The sequence below is a fragment of the Pseudorasbora parva genome, chromosome 2 (assembly GCF_024679245.1).
Source record: "Pseudorasbora parva isolate DD20220531a chromosome 2, ASM2467924v1, whole genome shotgun sequence".
Classification (NCBI taxonomy): Eukaryota; Metazoa; Chordata; class Actinopteri; order Cypriniformes; family Gobionidae; genus Pseudorasbora; species Pseudorasbora parva.
The window spans coordinates 45842755-45864375 of NC_090173.1; the positions used below are offsets into that span (position 1 = coordinate 45842755).

At 37.4% G+C, this 21621-nt stretch overlaps 1 protein-coding gene across 1 annotated transcript in view; it reads right to left on the reverse strand.

Annotated features, from left to right (window-relative positions):
* prkar1b (protein kinase, cAMP-dependent, regulatory, type I, beta) overlaps positions 1 to 21621 on the reverse strand; it is a 73920-nt gene that overhangs the window by 46970 nt on the left and 5329 nt on the right. Inside the window, exons 3-4 of the mRNA XM_067421921.1 lie at positions 18030 to 18200; positions 16079 to 16170 (exon numbers count right to left, since the gene is read on the reverse strand). Coding sequence (XP_067278022.1) covers positions 16079 to 16170; positions 18030 to 18200 — 263 coding nt within the window. The remainder of the gene's footprint in view (positions 1 to 16078; positions 16171 to 18029; positions 18201 to 21621) is intronic.

Below are 21621 nucleotides of genomic sequence, written 5' to 3' on the forward strand. Positions count from 1 at the left end.
TGTCGTTCAACACCCGTAAGTCCTCCGTTCATCTTCTGAACACAAATGAAGATATTTCTGTTGAAATCCGATGGCTCAGAAAGGCCTTCATTGACACCAATGTCATTTCCTCTCTCAAGACCCATAAAGGCACTAAAGACGTCGTTACAAAGATGAACGGAGGTCTTATGGGTGTCGAACGAGATTAGGGTAAGTATTTAATTTTAATTTTTGGGTGAAGTAACTCCTTAACAACTCTCTTCCAAGCAATTATTTATCTTTCTCTGCTGGTTTAAGTACAAGTGTTTAGAAATAAAGAATTATTCGGTGTGTGAATCTCACCAGAAATGTCCAGGTTTTCATCTCTAAATTAAAACAATAGCTCTTTCTTTTCTTTTCTTTTTACATCATACTACTATTTTAGTTAAAAAATGAAGATGATTTGGGGATAAATATGCTGAATTGTCAACAAAATGTCAAATAATATTAATTTTGGAATCTACTAGAATAGTTTTCATGCTTGAATGTTAAAAAACAACAACAAAAAACAATTTTCACATATTTGACTTTGTAACATCACCTCTCCTGCCAGTCTGTCAGCAATGCTCTGTTTAGTTCCTGTCTCTATTAAGCCCCTCCTTCTGAATGTGCTCTGATTGGTTGGCTGGACAGTTAGTGGTGTAATAGGTCAACCGTGTTGGAGTGTTTGGGAAATGTCACACCCCTTACCATAAATGCAAGTTTAAACACACTACTAACTCAACTCAAGTAATATTGTGACGTCTTTGTTCTCAGAAGAAAACTCAAGACTAAAATGGAGGTGGGAGTTCAGAAACAGTGTGTGCACTGATAAATAGAGAATAACTCCCTCTGAAGTGACTTTGTACTTTGTAACTTTGCAGACCTTTTTCATGCTCAAACAGCAATATTACACACTAAGGTACAAATATTAATATTAGGGCATCTTTACAAATAGGCATATTTTTCCTCTTTTTTTTTAAATGTAATTTCTTATTTTTTTTCTCGAGGTGAAATATGATCCGGAATTTCTTCATGAAAGTCTCCCTTTTGAACTACGGAGAAAAAAAGGAAAGACGTAAAGTGTTGACAGGACAGAGGCTCCGTCTTTCTCACAAGTCTGTCCAGATCACAAGGCTGACCGTCTCACTTACATACACTCACACAGGAAATAAAAACAATATAAAACATTTCAAAAGTGTCTGACATTTCACAGGAAGTGCTGCCTGTCTTGGGATCATTTGTTTCTCTATTTCCAGCAGAGGAAAAGGAGAGATGTGTTTGAAGAGGAAAGCTCAGCACAAATATCTCACCCCCTTTTGTCCAGTGTTAACGGGAAAGGCTGTTTACACTGCTCACAGGAGGAGACGAGAGGGAAAGAGGCCTAAAAGTGCTGGAACTGCATTAACTGGAACAAATTTAGAAAAGGCAACAACAGGCAGATCCAGCTTCTGCTGATCTTTCTGCACACATTACATGGCATACAGACTGGCATGGGTTTTTTAATGGTGGATGCCAATACCCTGAGAACAGAGAGGCTGATGACAGGCAAAGAGTGGAATTACAATTTATAAATTAATTTGATATGAGCAAAATACGAAATAGATTTTGATTTAAAAAAATGAATATAAATAAATAAAAAGTAAATAAACAAATAAATTACATTAGATAAATAAATATAACATTTACTGATTAATAATAATAAGTAAATAAATATACATAAATCACTAACTGACTAAATACATACATTTAAATATATATAAATGTATAAAATATATAAAAATAAATTAGTATTATTAAGAAAAAGAAAATTATTAAGAAAATAAATGAATAAGAAATAAAAAAATATGTGAACAAGTAAATAACTAACAAAATTAAATTAAATTAAATACATTTTAATATAAATACATACATGTATTTATCTACAATTAAATGTTTATTTATTTATTCATAAATACGTAATAATGTACAAACAAACAAATAAAGAAAAAAAATAAATGCAATATATTTACCTGAAATGTATTAAAAAAGTGTTGGGATAAAAAAAAATATATTTATCCATTTTAAAACAATATTTAGTTTTAAAATGAAGCAAAAACATTTTAAAACATATGTGCATTAAGAATTACAGTTTAGCCTTATGCCTTTTCTCAGATTTATTTCCCCCCAGAATATTTTCTAAATCCCTTCAGAAATGTTCACCAATAAAGTTCCAGTGAATTCCGGAGGGATGGCAGGGAACGGGTGGGAGGTAGCGGGTCAGGTCAGGGGGCCCAGACGGGCCAAACCAGACCATTAAACACTCTTGCTCTGAAGACATGCGAGTGAGGACGGAAAAGAGGAATATAAAAGACTGCAAACAGGACGAATGTGAAGACAGAGAGAGCGCGCGAGAGAGAGAGCTGCTTCTTGTGATGATTGACCTCATTAGCAGAAACTCCCTTTGTGATAGCACAAAGCTATGCTAAATATTGACCACACACAGACTCGCATTTTACAACAGCACTGGTGACATTCGCGAGGTAAAACTGCCACAGTAATTCTGCACGGGAAGAAAGACGAGTGAAACCTCCAGCTGGGGACAGCCTTCACTGCACACACAAACACACACACTTGCTGCATAACTGCCCAGACAAACATCCTCGAGCCAAGTCAGTTAAGGCTATTCATTAGCCAGCCACTTTTCCTCCTTCTTCCTGGTGAGAGTGTGTGTTTGTACGAATGCGATTACGACATCGCTGCTGCCAGAGCAAACACACCTGTGTCGAAGCTGTCAAGTGCCTCCCAAAAGCGACCCACAACACAGCCAAACATCGCAGCTTCCTGTGGGCCAGAGTTTAACAACTCACAACAACATAACAGCTTCAAATTATACGCCGTTGATAACCGTACAGCATTGATATACGTCATGCGCTCATTTTCTCCACTCTGCTGTCTGGCACTAAATGAACTGATCCGATTGCCGAACATCTTGAGTCACGGGCATCTGAATTGGACAAACAGCATCTCTTACAGGATGGACTGTGTAACTGCAGGGGTCTTGTGGATTATTTTGCTGTGGCCTTCCGTTTCAAGCAGGATTCAGAATGACAGACAGTTTACACTACTAATAAAAGTTTGGGGTAAGTTTCAGTAAGTAACAGTACGTTTCAATAAATAAGTAAATACAAAACAATGAAGCAGCACAACTGTTTTCTACATTGATAGTAATCATAAATGTTTCTTGATCATCAAATCATCATATCAGAATGATTTCTGAAGGATCATGTGACACTGAAGACTGGTGGAATGATGCTGAAAATTCAGCTTTGGTCACAGGAATAAATTACATTTTATAACATTTATATACAAAACAGATATTTTAAATGTAATTAATATTTTACAGTATTACTGTTTTTACTGTATTTAAAGGTGTCATGAACTGGCTTTTTAATTTTTTTTATACTGTTGTCTGAGGTCAACTAATGACATTTGTGTGTTTTTTACATTCAAAAACATCATAACTAATAAGTAATAGGCTATTTTCTACACTGGTTTTGAGGCTCTCTTCTGAACGCTGGGGTTTGATGTGCTGCACTGGAGACTTGGAAGTAAACGCCCACGGCTAGGATTGGATAAGATTTGCATATTTAATGAGCTTCAGCTCCGCTGTCAGTTCAGTTCACATGAGGGAGGGATTGATTTGGAAGCGGCAACCAGAATGATTCTCTCAATCACAGGGCTCATAAACGTCTTTATCAAACAAACAATGATTTATTTCTCATCCACATGCGATTGATTGGAATATTATTTTTGTATTACATGGCCCGCCCAATTGGCGGATATAAGTGCGAAACATGCACACACACACACACAGAAGTGCACGTCCAGATCAAGAAAGGAATATTATTTGGCTATTTGAGATTCACTGGCTTGCTGACGGGTTTAAGTTTTGGTAGCCCGTCTGGAAAACACAGCCCAGGGACTACTATAACATATAAAAAAGACGTTTTACTCACATAAGTGTGTTGCACCATTCCTATCGGAACCAATAAAGAAGGCACAACATTGTGTTTAAATCTCAATATGTCTGCAAATCCAGCTCAACCTGAGAATTGTTTACAAACACTTACGCAGTTAAATGAAGCAATTGCGAACACGTGTACATGTCTTTTCCACGTGAGCTGGAACTTTATTTAAAAATAAATAAATATAAATAAATAAAATAAAATAAAGTATCACACATTCCTAATATTAGGATCCTAAGAAGGCTTATGCAGCAACTGTATTCTTCCACAAGCAGTTATAGTCCAATATCTTGCTATCTTTTTCAGCATGTTTATTGCTGCTGGCTAGCGTGATCTAATGAGTCAGTGGGCGGGGCTACTGAACTACACATGCTTATTATTCTGTAGAGGCGTGGTTCGTCACACGATGACGTGAAGATGCGAACACCATCGTTTTTTTCCATCACCATTTTTTTTTAACTTTGGGTGTGCTACGTTTCATTCAAAACAATCAGACTTGATGATTTTCACTTGGCTGATGATAAAACAGTCAAAAACAGTACGCAACCAATCAAAATACCCCAGAAACTCTATAGCAATATGCTAAAATCTCTCCAAATGCCTTCACAACTTTCATAGCAACACCCTGGCAACCACCCAGCTTGTGAAGAGTGTAATTAGTATGGAGAAGTATCACTTTTCAGAAAAATCTCAGCAGCTCTCTTACTGTTAACTAAATTTATGTAATATAGCTAACAGTAAGCAATCACGACACAAAAAAAATATAAATATTAGATATAAAACTTTAACTTAAGTGTATGTATTTTAGTTATTCAGTTTGTTTGTTTTTCGGCTTAAAGGGTTAGTTCACCCCAAAAATGAAACTTAAGTCATTAATGACTCACCCTAATGTCGCTTCACACCCGTAAGACCTCCATTCATCTTCAGAACACAGTTTAAGATATTTTATATCATGAATCAAGGAATCCAAATCATGAATCAATACGCTGATTCATAACCATTTGATTCTTTATTTGAGGTTTGAAAACAAACAGGGAAGAGAAGACAAAAATGAATAAAGTCACAGATTTTCTGATTTTTGGACCAAAAAGTATTTTTGATGCTTCAAGAGATTCTAATTAACTGACGTCACATATGGACTACTTTGATGATGTTTTTATTCCCTTTCTGGACATGGACAGTATAGTGTGCATACACTTTCATGATGGAACAGAAAAGCTCTCGGACTAAATATAAAATATGTTTAATATTGGTGAATTAACCCTTTAAATATTTAAATGACAGACGCACAAAACAAAATGACTAAAACTAAAATTGAAACGAAAACTGAAAATATAAAAATAAAAGCTCAGCGTATATAGCATAAATAATAATAATGAGATAACAATGGCACTTAGTTTTGATCTAATTATCTAATTCGAATTTCTAGAAAAACCCTAATTGGTACTTAAAAGCCTCATCAACTAAGCTAAAACATTTAATAAACAAGCGCACGGAAGGGGGACGTTTGTAATTGAATATAATTTATAGAGCATTCTGTATAATTCGGCAGACTTAGATGAAATGCATAATGATTTTTTTTTTAATAATGAGCCTGAGATTAATGCCTAGCCAACATACATTTATAAAGAGCCCCTCTTCCTTTTATCTCTCACTCTTCATTTGAGCACATATCTAAAAGGAAGCGGACAGCCACCTGGTGTTGGAGCATTTGAGCAGATTACGAAGCAGATCTAAGTGTCAAAGGTGTGCTCCATTAGCCTGAGCTCCGAAACTGCGATTTGGGTTCATCCGATACAGCCATGGCTTTACGTCACCCGCAACTTCCTCTGCACCCCATTTCCTTTGCCTAAAACAGACCGGGTCAAAATAAACTCGCTGCTGCGTGTGTGGCCTATCAGATAGACCATGAGCTGTGCTATTTAAAAAACACTTAAAACCAAAGGGCTGATGATCAGGATGTCTTACTTCAGTTGCAATGTGCATATATGCTGTAACAGAAGAGATCACGTGATTCTGAAATGACTGGTTAATGCCAAGGAGCTTCGCTGAAAGGTTCATTAATGATCTGATGCACATTGTTGTTTCCAAAGATGTTCACTGTCCATCAGCACTGGGATATGAGAGCAAAGGGCAGAGGCTGCTGGGTCAAGGGTCAAGGGTCAAAGGCCAGAAGGGTCATTACTTGATGCTTAATTGGTGGATTACCCCAGCTGCATGCTCTACTTTATGTGAGCGCAAGGACACACACACACACACACACACAAACTTAGAGAAAATAGCGCTGGATTAACTGAATATGTGTGGAGGAAAGAGCATTAAATAGTTATAAATCCAACAATAATATTCAACAAAGCAAATATGATATTACAGGCGAACTGAAATGTTTTTAATTAATAACAAAAACAATGAAATATTTGACGGACGGACGGACGGACGGATATAGATAGATAGATAGATAGATAGATAGATAGATAGATAGATAGATAGATAGATAGATAGATAGATAGATAGATAGATAGATAGATAGATAGATAGATAGATAGATAGATAGATAGATAGATAGATAGATAGATAGATAGATAGATAGATAGATAGATAGATAGATAGATAGATAGATAGATTCTGCCTTTATAGTCACATTTGATCAATTGAATGCATTTTTGCCGAATAAAAGTATTAATTTCTTTTTTGGAATGGGGCTGTAATTTCCATTGCAGCAAGGAAGTGAATCAGCCCACTTACTTTCACAATGTCACATTCTGACCTGTGCATTTCTGCTTCAGACTGTACGTCTGCGCTGCAGAGCGACTGCGCTCATGTTCATGTGTCGACTTCTGCAAGAATCTCATTGAAAATCCAACACCATCCATGTACTCAGGCAGGTTGCAGCATGCAGTTTTATGCAGTGATTTGAAGGCTAAAGCTAGATAAATCAAAGTAATCCCTATAATTGTACCACGGACAGGAAAAATCTTTGGTCATATATAATGGAAATCTTTAGTTATCACTTGGTAATTTATTGCTGTTACAAAATGCAATTACTAGAATGAACACAGGTACAGACAAGCCAACATGAACTAAAAATATAATAACTGCATCTCTTTTAAAAGGTGCTGGAGAAACTTGGACTTAAGTGTTCATACGATTCCCAGCCAAAGTTATTGAGCAACATATTAGTGGTGCTTGTTTGACTTTGGTGCATAACTCATACTCGTGTAACTCATATGCTACAAAACAAAATCTCAAATTGTGCAGCTTGTTTTGTTTTAAAAAAAATGTGCTCTTACTTTTCTTACTAAGTGATCAGATGTATGATTTTTTTGTTGCAATATTATTTTTATTTTGTATTATTTTTTTATATATTTTTTTACAAATATTTACAAATCAGAATACCATGAACACATTATGGATGAGCTATTTTGCCAGTACAGCAACCACTTAGTAAACGTCCAAGAAACCAGGGTCAGAAATGAACTTTTCCTTCAGAAATGAATTAAATTATGTTGAAGTTCCATTAAAGAGCCCCTATTATGGATTTTTGAAAATTACCTTTCATGTAGTGTGTAACATAGTTTTAAGTGAATGAAAACATCCTGCAACGTTTTAAATCTGAAAATGCAGTGTATATAATGTTGACTCTCAAAAGAGTCAACTCTGAGTCAATTAAACAAATTGTTTTTCAAACGAATCACAAGCCGCTTCGTTGTGACGTGACGACGAATCATTAGCATATTACCCGTCCAATAACTGCGCATGCACAACCTCAAACACTGCAGCGGATACTGGATAGCAGCATGTCAAGAAGACACTGTGCTCTACAATGTGTTTATTGTGTTTCATATTGTGTAAGTATCTGGCTAACTTAATCTGAGGATGGATACCTGACCTGAGCCCGATGGGACCCCACTTTTATATAATAATTACTTTTTTTCAACAATTTCTTCATGTCTGTGTCAGTCTCCTATGCTGTTGGCAAAACAACCCCACACCATAACTCCCCCTCCACCAAACATTACACTTGGCACAATGCAGTCAGGCAAGTACCGTTCTCCTGGCAACCTCGAAACTCAGACTCATCCATCGGATTACTAGACAGAGAAGCATGATTGTTCACTCCAGAGAACCTGCTCTAGAGTCCAGTGGCGACATACAGGTACTTTACATCACTGCATCCGATGCTTTGCATTGCACTTGGAGATGTAAGGCTTGAATGAGCTGCTCGGCCATGAAAACACATTCCATGAAGCTCTCTACACACTGTTCTTGAGCTAATCTGAAGGCCAAATCAAGTTGGAGGTCTGTAGCTATTGAGAAAGTTGGCGACTTCTGTGCACTGTGTGCCTTAGCATGCGCTGACCCCGCTCTGTGATTTTACGTGGCCTACCACTTCATGGCTGAGTTGCTGTTGTACCCAATTGCTTCCCCTTTGTTATAATACCACTAACAGTTGACCGTGGAATATTTAGTAGTGAGGAAATTTCATGAATGGACTTATTGCACAGGTGGCAACCAATCACGGTACTACGCTTGAATTCACTGAGCTCCAGAGAGCGACCCATTCTTTCACAAATGTTCGTAGAAACATCATTGATTTCATACACCTGTGGCCATGGAAGTGACTGGAACACCTGAATTTAATGATTTTGAGGGTTGTCCCAATACTTTTGGAAAAATAGTGTATAACTGGAACCATTCTGTACTATTCTTAAAACCGTTTGGCCTGACGGTGGAAAATCTGCTTGATTGTCATCTTATTTGTCGATTTTTTGTACAATTCCATTCTGTTTTTGTCTAAAAAAAGTTTTTTTGACAAAATTCTACATAATCCACCATTCTTTTTCGACTTGGACTGCTTTCGAAACTCAATAGCCACACTAGCTAGCATTACAAAAGCGTGACTGTCTACTTTAAAGGTCATTTTTAATAGTACTGTCTGGTCTGCAGGTGCGTGAAACAGCTGTTCCCCACAATCACAGTGTGAAGTTTATATCAGATATGAGCAGGAAACCAGATAGCCATTATGCTAAGAGCAGGTTAACATTATAAAGGGGATTTGAACAGATGTGTTTGGACACAATAAAATTACTCTGGGTTATCAGGAGACAATTATACCCCATCACAGCAGTTTAAAATCAAACTAACCATGCTTTTATTTTATTTATCAGCATTGTGTTACCCATAGCTTGGAGCTGTGATGACGTTATACAAAAGAAAACGTTATTTTATATAGCAAACAACAAGAGGCCATGCTAATCACCACAGGCTTATCTGTCTAATTCTAGTAAGCATGACGTACATGCACACACAGATTTATTTTATGTACAGTACGTGGAGAAACTCGTGCATGCAAAACCACAATACAACGTCCGTTTTGATGGAATTTAAAAAACTAACAAACGGACAATGTCTCTGTACATACTGTAGCTACTCAGTTCAGTGGTTCATTGCAGCTCAAGCACTCGTTACTGCTGATTACTGGTATTGTGCTTTTTTTAATTAGAAAACAATGCTCTGTTGTTTGAGATGCTGCAGGGCCCCTGAGGCGAGAGGGAGAGTTGGGGCCATCAGGATCAAGGAATGAAGAATGGGCTCTGACTGAGGGCTCATATGTCCACTTGTTTTTGTGGGTAAAATAACAGTGGCTTTACTCAACATACACACAGTAGAAACAATAGCATTAGATTAGCATTAGATTAAGAAACAAGCACTGGCATGAATCAATATAAAAGTATGATATAATCAAAAACAAAATATAAGCTGACAATAGTAAGGCAAAACTCATAAAACCTGTCAAGAAAAGACCATATTTCACCTCAAAATTCAAGAAAATTAAGCCCATTTTAGAAAAATATAGGGTTTTATACTTTGTAATGGTTTATTTTTAACATTTACCGCCAAATTCTCACAGCAGCGCAACTCAATTGCAATTTGTGGAAGCCTGATCTGCCGGCAATTACCATTTAGTGAGTAAATGAGTAAGTTACAAAGATGTACCTTTTCACTTTTGTACCTTAGGGTACCGCCCCAGTGACAGAAATGTAACTTTTTTCTGAGAGTATACTACCTTATCCACATGGCGCATAATTGGTGGGTTTAACACGATGACAGATAGCGAAGCGATGGGTCATTGCCTGTTGATCACGCCTCCTGTGGCCTGATTGGTTGAAGGACTATTCAATTGCATATAGAGTCACTTGAATAATGCTCATTTATCACACCTTTTGTGCAGTAGAAAATACAGAGCAGACTCCCCAGACCAATGTTCAAACTAAAATTGAGCTTGGTCTGATGATAGCCAGACAATTGAAGTGGCTCATTCCACATGAATCTATGAGCCCCATTAACAGTATTAGATTGTTTTCTAAGGCTGGACAATTTAACCATTTAAAATCATAATATAGCATAGTGCTATTGTAAAAATTGCAAAGGCTGCAATTGAATTAAGTAGATATGCGTTGCGGTTTTCAGTGTGAAGCGCAACACGTTAATTATTTACATGTATGCAGGTTACGAGTTTCTTCAATTTCAGAGTGGCTCCCTTCACAGTGAATGCTGCTCAACACACACACACACACACACACACACACACACACACACACACACACAGTCTCTGCAGGCGCTGTATGTTTAGGTTGCTTAAAACATTCATCTGGGAACGCAACATAAACCATTTCACCAGATTTTCAAGAAAGTACAGTGGCTGTAGCCTTTCTATTAGTAGAGAAGTGGCCAAATATTAAAGATTCAGTGAACATTTGAATTATATGTTGTTTGGCCAAAGATAAACAAAGATTTGACGATGCTGTAAAGTGTAATAATAATACGTCTATTAAGCATTTCAGTAAGTTGGCTCTCCCAAGCCAACTTAATCACCAGTAGGGCTGCACAATTAATCGAATTACTAATCGCAATTACGATAACAGATGCCACAATTATGTAATCGTTCAAAGCTGTGATTACAAAAATATATATGAGCTAACTAACATTGAAAACAGTGATATATGAACCTCTCAAACCTTATGCTAAGGAGACAATCCAAAACACGATTATGTAGTTCTGCTCAGCTAGTGACATCGGACATCAACCACACTGCAAACGCTAATACTTTTTCATATAATGTCTACTTTTTTTATGTATAACAGTTCTACCTAATAACGTATTAGACAGGAGTGTTACAAAGATTGTAAGCTAATCAAGACGGAGATAAGCATCACTTAAAAGTTCCTACTGGCAGTGCGAATGCAACCAGGAAAATGATCCTAGGCATTTAGTTCTCGGAAACCACCCTGATGCCTAGTTCCTATAACTAAGTTCCTTATTTTTATATACAAATATGGCATGCAGTTGCTTCAGGCAATGTATAAAGCTATTCAAAACATCATTCAATGTAAATTGTGATAATCGTAATTAATAAACGTGATTACAATTACAACTTCAAGACCTAGAAGAGAATTTTTTTTGAAAAATAACAGAAAAATAACCAGGTTTTAATGTTGTCATGTGTTGTCACGTCTGCCCTCCTTTTACAGCATAAGCATTTTCATCCATCTTGCGGATGTACTGGGAACGAAGATTCACTTAAAATTGGAACTGAATTGCTTTTCCAACTTGAGAACTACAGTCAGAAATAATCATTCTTTACAGAATCTGAAATAGTGTCACACACCATAATAATGTCAGCATCACTTAGCCAAAGAGTATCGTTTGGTGAAAGGCAAATAAATAGGTAAATAAATTCGGTTAAAGGCAGCTCAGCTTAAAATGCAATTATATGGGCAGTATTTCATTTCATTTTTAACTCGTACCAATCCTTCTTATGTAAACAAGTTAAAGCTGCACTATGTAAATTTTCCAACCGCTAAGAGGACGCCTATTCAAAACAAAGGCGTAGCTTGATGATGCTCAGAGTTTGAGCTCAGAATCTTGAGACATGTGATCTTCACCTCACAGCTGGTGGAAAAGAATCGGGATAGGGCTCTGGCAGAAATCATGTTCATGGATGCGGTTATTAATGTTACTGTAGTGTGAAGAAGAGCAGGACCGAGTGTTGAGGAGCTGAGCAAGGCCGCTGGAGCGATTGTTATGCAACACGCGGCTCGCGAGCAGCAGGACATTTTTTATGACGCCCGGACACAGTCACCAGCGCCATTTCCGCTTTTCCAGTCATGAGTAGGAGGTAACGCAGCTCTGTTTATCATATTAGATACATTTAAGTGTGTTTAAAATGATGTTATGACCTTACTCTGTGCATTCGCTCAGCAGCTACTGTGACACTTGTTCACACTGCTAAGAGTAAAGCGTTTCTGCCAAATAAAACCGGAAACCGAGGGGAACGCAGATATGACCCAATTGACAGGCGACGTCCCGACTCCTTGGTTGAAATGGCAATTTCTTCACGATATACAAATAGTTGGATTGGGATATTGTAAATGCTTTTTTCTATAGCTATTTTCTAGCTGACTAATGAGTTTATGAGCATTGAATGTCTTTTCTGAGGTAAATTTGACGTTACATGATATGATATATAAGCTCTTTCCAAGGTTAAAATGCTGATTGAGAGATCTCTTAGGCCACATTAAAGAGCGCCAAAGCGACCATACCAAACCATATTACTTTTATATCATGAGAAAAATAAATAAAAATAAAATAAAATAAAATAAACACATTAAAAGATTATTTAAAGGTAACAATTACCGGTATTTAAATTTTTCACATTTGGCAGTCTGGAGCCCTGATAATGTACATAAGTTTATAATGTTTTTTATTATGTATATAACAATGTATTTTAAAAGTGTTATTGCCAACTATTATTCAGTGTTGTTATACAAGCATGTTCAGTCATATATGATAATAGCTTGTTCATAACAGACAATACAAATATTTCAAAGACAGCACTTTTACCCCCCAATAAAAATACCCTTGAATTGGTACAGCGTTACAATTAGTGGGAATAAAAACTGTACAAAAAGAAAAGAAAAAAAAGAAAAATAGATTTCTTGGTCTGACACATGCCAGCAAAATGTAAATGCACGTGTGTGTAAAGCCTAAATCTCTCACAGAAGCATACGTGTGTACAGTATAAAACGTCAAAATGGAGGACATCATAAAATAGATGAAAATATACATTTTCGTGCAAGTATAATGTTATTTAGCTTACAAAACCAGCAAGCTTCTATTAACTACTTATATTTATTTAATGTCGACCTGACTCCCAAGGTCAAGATCAGCAAAAGATTTCTTCCTGCATTAAATTTGCCACTGGGCTATTCCCATGCCACCATGAGGTAACTGCTTTTATTTGCCATGGCAACAAAACCACACTAGACAACAAATAACCTGTAGGGTGGGCCCTAGGGTGGGCTACAGCACATGCCAGATACTCCCTTACAATATCTGCCATCTAGCTGTTATGTTTAACTCCAGCAGTAGTGATTACATATGGCCTTGTGTCTCCAGTGATCATAACAAGACACTCTTACTGACTGCAGTATAATAAAGTAAACAGTGTATGGCATGTTCAACTATATATGGCCATATGTGTGAATGCCTGAAAGAGCGAACAGCCAAAGCTGTGCCAGTGGTGACAATGATGCTCACATTTGCAAAGCATATGAACCTAGGGAACCACTTTAGCCGGTGAATGCTGTTTGACTTTCTAGTTTACTGACCGTGCACACATTTGGGATTGTAGTAGCCTAGTGGCTATAAATCATGATTTAAAAAACCCACAAAAAACATATTACCGTTAAAAAAAACGGTATTTGATCAAAAATACAGTAAAAACTGCAATTTTGTGAAATATTATTACAATTTTAAATAATAAAAATGCATATCAAAGCTGTATTTTCATCTTCATTACTCTAGTCTTCAGTGTCACATGGTCCTTCAGGAATCATTCTGATATGATGATTTGATGCTCAATAAACATTTCTGATTATTATCAAAGTTTAAAAAAATATTTGTGGAAAATATGAAACAAATCAGGATGGTTTTATTCTTTACTGCCACATGTGATCAACTTAATGTATGTCAATTATGCTTCTCAGATATTACCTTTAATGCAGTGTCTAAAAAAGCTGTTTTTAATGTAAAAGGTCTGCAAAGTTTTAAAGAAACAAAGTGCATGACAAATAAAGTCAAGGCCTTAACCATTTTGTTGTTGTTGTTGTTTGCGTGGGGAGGGGTATTGGTCTTATTGGTTAATTTAAAGGAATTAAATTATTAAAAGGGATGTAAGGAAACAAAGAAAAAGAAATAAGAGCAGTAAAAGTTCCAGTTCTGTTGTAGTTATCAAGTAAACTATTTGAAAAATAGTCAATTCAGTTATAATTTATAAATAATGTAATTTACTCAATTCAAAATGGTGAGATTTCATAAAAATGTCAAGTAGTTCGCTTCGCCTGATATTACTCTTGGTCACTGAGAATTTTTATCGTAAAACAGCAATCAAATATTAAATGCTTTGCTACTTGTAACCAAGTTACATTTTATAACCAAGTGTCGCGCTGGAATTCGTACTAACAGTAAGCCGCTCCTTGTTTGATTTGATTGGCCATCTCACTCATTCTGACGAGCACTGTTAGATCGCCGAGGCAGACCAACCTAAAAAATGGAACATTTTACTTTTGTCATCCTAGCATCAAACAGAACGGTGCGTAAGAAGCATCAACAACAATTTACAATTTGGGCATTTCTAATTATTCGTGGGGACCTGTCCCCTCAATGTCTATGTCTATGGTGGTTATCGGGGGGTTTATAGAGTCTGATTTTTCAGACTGAGTATTTGAGGAATGAGGTGATGCGCATTGTATATTATGTAAATCTATTGTAGGAGACATCTACGACAAAATTAGGAACATTTAATATACCATAGGGGTATGGTAAAATACAAGTCATACATTCATAAAAGAAAAATCTCCTCAAAAATATTCCATTATTTCTAATTCAAGTGTTTATTTATTCTAGTTAAAGTGTAACTCTGGTTAAAAGACCTCCAGACTGCTCACTGTGCATCTGCAACATGTCAGACTAACATGAAATGATCCTGAACATAATGTCATTTTCCTGTCATTTAACAGATACTGCAGAGTCATAATTTGCTGCGCCTCGGTATGACCACATCAAGCCTGTTGCTTCGACACACATACAGATAATTGGACATTGTGCCATTCCGTTGCCAGGAGCAAAGATTTTTGTAACCATGGAAACAATGGTAATGCTCTCCACAAGTCATACATCAAAAGTGTTCTGGAGCTTTCCGCGAAAAAAAAAAAAAAGACAACACAGGCCTTAATATGTATATATTGTAATAGATGTATATAATAGATGATGTATAATACAAGATAGCAATCATGATAATCAGTCTTTTTTTTTCAACTAAATTTGCTTGTAATTCTGATAAATGGTGACTGTAATATATTTACAACAGCCAAAAAAACAATATCAATCTTAAAACACGATTACATGCATCTGCAGACACTGGCAAGAAAGCCTGATAATAAGTGTGGTGAATTTCCAGCTGAGTGCTGGATGTTTTGGGGAATTCTGTGTGTTCTCATAGAGGGTTTAAAAGCAGAAAGCTGAGAGTTTGTTCCCTTCATGGTGGATCTGTATGCATAATGGATTCTCCTCAGCAGTGAAACTGTATTCCATGCACAAAGACAGAGCAACCTGAGTGAAATTCCTGGTAGGCTGGGAGAGGCTTTTTTCTTCTCGTTGTTGTTTAGGGTTTGTGGCATCTCCCCGACTCAAAAGCCAACAATCCACACAACACTATTTCCCCACACCCACATTAAAACACACTTTCCACTACTATCGGACACAATGCCTCGTTTTATTTCGACGCAAGTTGCCATGGTGACGAGAGCAACAGAGCGAATACAGTGGCTACTCATAAGCCCCTCTGACACGACTCACACCCTCACCCCGCTAAACGCACACAAGAGCAGTGCTGACAACAAGAAACCAACTGGAAACAATGTGAGCCGATTCATAGGAAAGACTTCATAATACGGAATATAGTGTGAATTACAATACCTGACAACAAACTACCCAAGATAACAAGCATTTACCTTCTCTCATTGTCATCTAGGTGGGCAAACAGCACATTCTTAGAGATGGCTTTGGCCAGGGCGGTCATTGTCTTGTAGTCCTTTGGAATGACCTATAATGACCAAAGAAAACAATACGTTACTAGATTAAGCACACATATTTATTAGGTTTTCCTGGCATTTTGAACTTTCTGCAAAATATTATTGAACTACATTTGCGTATAACCATTTTCACAAGAAAATGTGAGTGCAAGTTAAAAGAGCCCAACCTCAAGTGATATTCTGATGTCCTTTTCACCTGTTCAACTTTTGCATGGTTTTTACATTAAAAAACACCATAACTAATAAGTAATGCGCTATTTTCTACACTGGTTTTGAGGCTGATTATTTGGTTTATTTGGAGACTGTTTTTTTATTACTTAGCCCAACCGATCGCCGGATATAAGCACGAACCGCACGCACACATGCACGGAAAAAAAGAAAGCAAAAAAAAAGCAAAGCCCTGGGACATTGAGCTCTGCACGTCCCCTGCCAATTACATGTCCGATCTGATCTGTTCTGATCCTGAAACGCAATGAACCAACAAATAAGGGATTCCCCAGCCTGTGACAGCATACTACGGTAGACTATGTTCTGTTAGACACGGACACATAATACGATCTGTAACAATTCAATACTATCGCATATAAAAAACATGTTTTACTCACATAAGTGTGTTGCACCATTATGTCAACACTACAACACAATTATGTCCTGTCGGATCCAATATAGAAGGCACATCATTGTTTTTTAATCTCAATATGTCTGCAAATCCAGTGTCGACCTGTCTTGTTTACAAACCATTATCTTGCTATCTTCAACATGTTTATTGCTAGTTTAGCGCAACGAGTCGGTGGGCGGGGCTACAGAAGCAGGCGTACACATTTATTTGTAGAGGCGGCGTTTAATACGTCAAGCCTCATTTTCTGGGCCTGTTGTCTATGAAAGATTTTCTTTGACTAACAAGGAAGTTTTCAGCTCCGAAACGTATTCTTATATTACCATGACTTTTTATAAAAAATAAGTTATAGAAGATTATGTTTTACTCTAAAACCAGCATAATCAAATCTATAAATCTAAACAAGTTGTGTTCCAAATGTGAGGTTGATATCTCAAAAAATAAGCTTGCAGTAATATTTGTAGTAACAAACGAGATAAAAATCTCTTCCCATTCGTTTTCAATGCAGTCATTTTTGACCACGAACTGTATAAGTGTGACTATTCTATCAAGACTATTTAGCCTTTTTGAATCAAGCCCATGATTTTGTGTGTGTGTGTGTGTGTGTGTGTGTGCGTGTGTGTGTGCGTGTGTGTGTGTGTGTGTGTGTGTGTGTGTGTGTGTGTGTGTGTGTGTGTGTGTGTGTGTGTGTGTGTGTGTGAGAGATGTATTCACATAGCAAGTGCCAAAACTTTTACCAAGTTTAATACCATTCTGATGAAGTACAAAATTCTGAAAAACCAAAACAGCAGCAGAGGGTTATTAGAAATAAAGCTGAAATAAAAATAAATAAATATAAATTAAATTATATACTATATAATAGTATATACGTAAATAAATATTACTGGAGTTTATTTACTGTCACAACAAATGTCCCTAGTGTTAATATGCAATTCATCAGTGCGTGTATTCAAAAGGAAAAACATATACAAAGCATATTTCTACTTGTTTTCTGCTTATATAATTAAGATGGTGCAGAAAAGGAAAACAACCAACATCATAGACTAACTAATCAAATAAAATCCACATCCCAACCTGTGATACTTTTTACTGATTATTCTGTTTGATTCAGAAATGCCACATTATGGAAGTCAAATGTTAATGTGAAATGTGAAAACACGGCACTGAATCTGGTGTAGTACTAAAAGGAACATTGAGACAAATTAAAAACAAGGTGCATAAAAATAATTCAAATTGAACTGCAATTGTTTTAACCTTTCTGACGTAACTGACGGCATCCTCCTCTGTGTAGACTTCGGCACTGACCCCACCTCTCCGGCGCCTGGCCTTCACCACCGGGTTTGGAGGAGGAGGAGACACTTCATCATCGTGAGAGTCTGACTGCGAGTTGGACTTCTGACGGGCCATGATCTGCTTGCATTCTTCCTGTGGAGAGCAGAAAAAAAAGATACATATAATTAAACATCCATTTGAAAACATTGAGATGGTAATGACCATCTAATGAATGGGCTGGATTTTCATCCCCATTTCACAGGACACCCAAAAACCTGTGCAGAGCAAACAGCAGACACTGTGAGGGTAAAGCTACCACTGAAAATCAGTTACAGATAATCAAATCTAAAGCATCAAAAAGACTGAAACCTACTGTGAGCACAGACAGCAGACACAACAGCACTGAGATTTCACTGGCAGAGCACGAGAGAGACAGTGAAAGATTCCCGTATGAAAAAGGGAAGAACAATGAAGCTGCATACCACAGCACAAATGATGTGTGTGTTCGTGATACGATTAGTCAGAGGCGCTACACACAGTCTTACTGTACATTACTGTATATGGGGTGGACATATGTATATGTAATATATATTTATATATGTAATACATATTCACCGATTAGGCGTAACATTATGACTAATATTGTGTTGGTCCCCCTTTTGCTGCCAAAACAGCCCATTTCTGCTTTGTGGCAGGGGACATTATCCTGCTGAAAGAGGCCACAGCACCAAGGAATACTGTTTCCATGAAAGGGTGTGTATAGTCTGCAGTAATGCTTAGGTGAGTGGTACATTTCAACGTAACATCCACATGGATGGCAGGACCCAAGGTTTCCCTGAAGACCATTGCCCAAAGCATGCCACAGTCTCCGCCGGCTTGCCTTTTTTCCCATAGTGCATCCTGGTGCCATGTGTTCCCCAAGTAAGCGACGCACACGCACCCACTGTTGGTGCTTTCGGCAGTGGACAGGGGTCAACATTGTCACCCGGACTGGTCTGCGGCTATGCAGCCCCAAACACAACAAACTGTGATGCACTGTGTATTCTGACACCTTTCTATCAGAACCAGCATTAACTTTTTGTGCAATTTGAGCTACAGTAGCTCGTTTGTTTGATCGAACCACATGGGCAATGCAGCTTTCGATCCCTACGTGCATCAATGAGCCTTGAGCGTCTAGCCATCACACAAACTCACACAAATCCTTATACTGGCCCTATTTTCCTACTTCTAACACATCTTTGAGGACAAAATGTGTATTTGCTGACTAATGTATCCCGTCCATAAACAGGTGATGCAAGAGTGTCAGAATATGGATTTATTACAAAAAGGAATACTGCATAAAACTATGCTCACCAGCCACTTTATTAGGTACACCTGTTCAACTGCTTGTTAATGCAAATATCTAATAAGCCAATCACATGGCAGCAACTCAACGCATTTAGGCATGTAGACATGAGCCATTTCTCAATATGCTCATTTTTTTCTGAACTTGTGTTCTCGTAGACTTGTGAAACATTATCAGTGGCTTTCCAAGTACTGTTCCAATTCAGAGTTCACATCTAACCAAGTTCAAATCCCCGGATCCTTGCTTCATCCCTTTTATCGAGGATGCATCATGAGGTGACTTGTGTGGACTTGAGACAGGTATCCCAGAATGCACCTAACACCTACCATCAAGCGTCATTACAGGAGGTGATAACCCGTATTTTTAAAAATACTACTGTTACTGTGTCACAAAATGTAGTTTTAAGAGTTTTTCAGGGAAGAAAGTAGTTGTTTAAAGCCCAAGACACCTATTAAAAAATAGCACCTATTTGAAAATATACTCAAATTTACATTTTCAGAGTTGAGATCCAGTATATAACTATATATTTTTTTTTAACTTTACCTGTTGTACTAGTGTGCTGACTTTGTATGTTTGACTGAATTGTTCACCAGAAATTCACATTGTCTGATTTTTAAAGCTACACTGTGTAACTTTTTTAGTTTATTTTTAGCTAAAAACACTTAGTTCTTTCAAAAATATATGTGCTCATTAATGTATATTTACTTCTTTCAATTCTCGTAAGTTTATAATATGCCATTGAAAATACATACGGGTGAGGGGTTCGAATGCCGGTCGCCATGTTGCTCCTCCATCTTGAAAGTACATTAGCCAAAGAGGGACATAGCCGTAAATTCAAGCTTCGCCTTTCGCGTTTTAACACTCAATGGCACCGTGTCGAATGTGAAGAGGGGGATTGCCATGTTAATCTTGGACTAAATCAGCCACCGTAGGAGTTCAAACGAAATCAGAATTGAGAGGAACAGAAACTATTATTCACTGGAAGGTCATATACCTTTTCACCGCTAGATGGGGGAAAATATCACACAGTGTAGCTTTAAAGAATATATTTACAAATTATGGTGGAAAATAAGTATTTGGTCATCTACAAAAAAAGCAAGATTTCTGGCTCTCACAGACCTCTAACAACTTCTTTAAGAGGCTCCTCTGTCCTCCACTCGTTACCTTTATTAATGGCACCTGTTTAAACTCGTTATCAGTATAAAAGACATCTGTCCACAACCTCAAATAGTCAGACTCTAAACTACACTGGTAGGCGACACTATATGGCCAAGACCAAAGAGCTGTCAAAGAACACCAGAAACAAAATGGTAGACCTGCACCAGGCTGGGAAGATTGAATATGTAATAGGTAAGCAGCTTGGTGTGAAGAAATCAACTGTAGCAGCAATTATTAGAAAATGGAAGACATACAAGACCACTGATAATCTTCCTCGATCTGGGGTGCCACACAAGATCTCACCCTATGAGGTCAAAATGAGCATCTGGATGATCCAGAAGAGGATATGGAGAATGCCATATGTTCAGATGAAACCAAAATAGAACTCATCTTCTCGTGTTTGGAGGAGAAAGAACGTTGAGTTGCACCATATCTACTGTGAAGCCTGGGGGTGGAAACATCATGCTTTGGGGCTGTTTTTCTGCAAAGGGACCAGGACGACTGATCCGTGTAAAGGATAGAATGAATGGGGATTTTGAGTACAAACCTCCTTCCATCAGCTAGGGAATTGAAGATGAAACGTGGCTGAGTCTTTCAGCATGACAATGATCCCAAACACACCGCCTATGCTACGAAGGAGTGGCTTTGTCAGAAGCATTTCAAGGTCCTGAAGTGGCCTAACCAGTCTCCAGATCTCAAACCCATAGAACATCTTTGGAGGGAGTTGAAAATTTGTGTTGCCCAGCGACAGCCCCCAAACATCACTGCTCTAGAGGAGATCTGCATGAAGGAATGGGCCAAACTACCAGCAACAGTGTGTAAAAACCTTGTGGCAACTTACAGAAAACGTTTGACCTCTGTCATTGCCAACAAAGGGTATATAACAAAATATTGAGATGACCTTTTGTTACTGATCAAATACTTATTTTCCACAATAATTTGCAAATAAATTCTTTAAAAATCAGACAATGTGATTTTCTGGATTTTTTTTTCTAATTCAGTTAAAGTGTACCTATGATGAAAATTACAGGCCTCTCTCGTCTATTTAAGTGGGAGAACTATCACAATTTG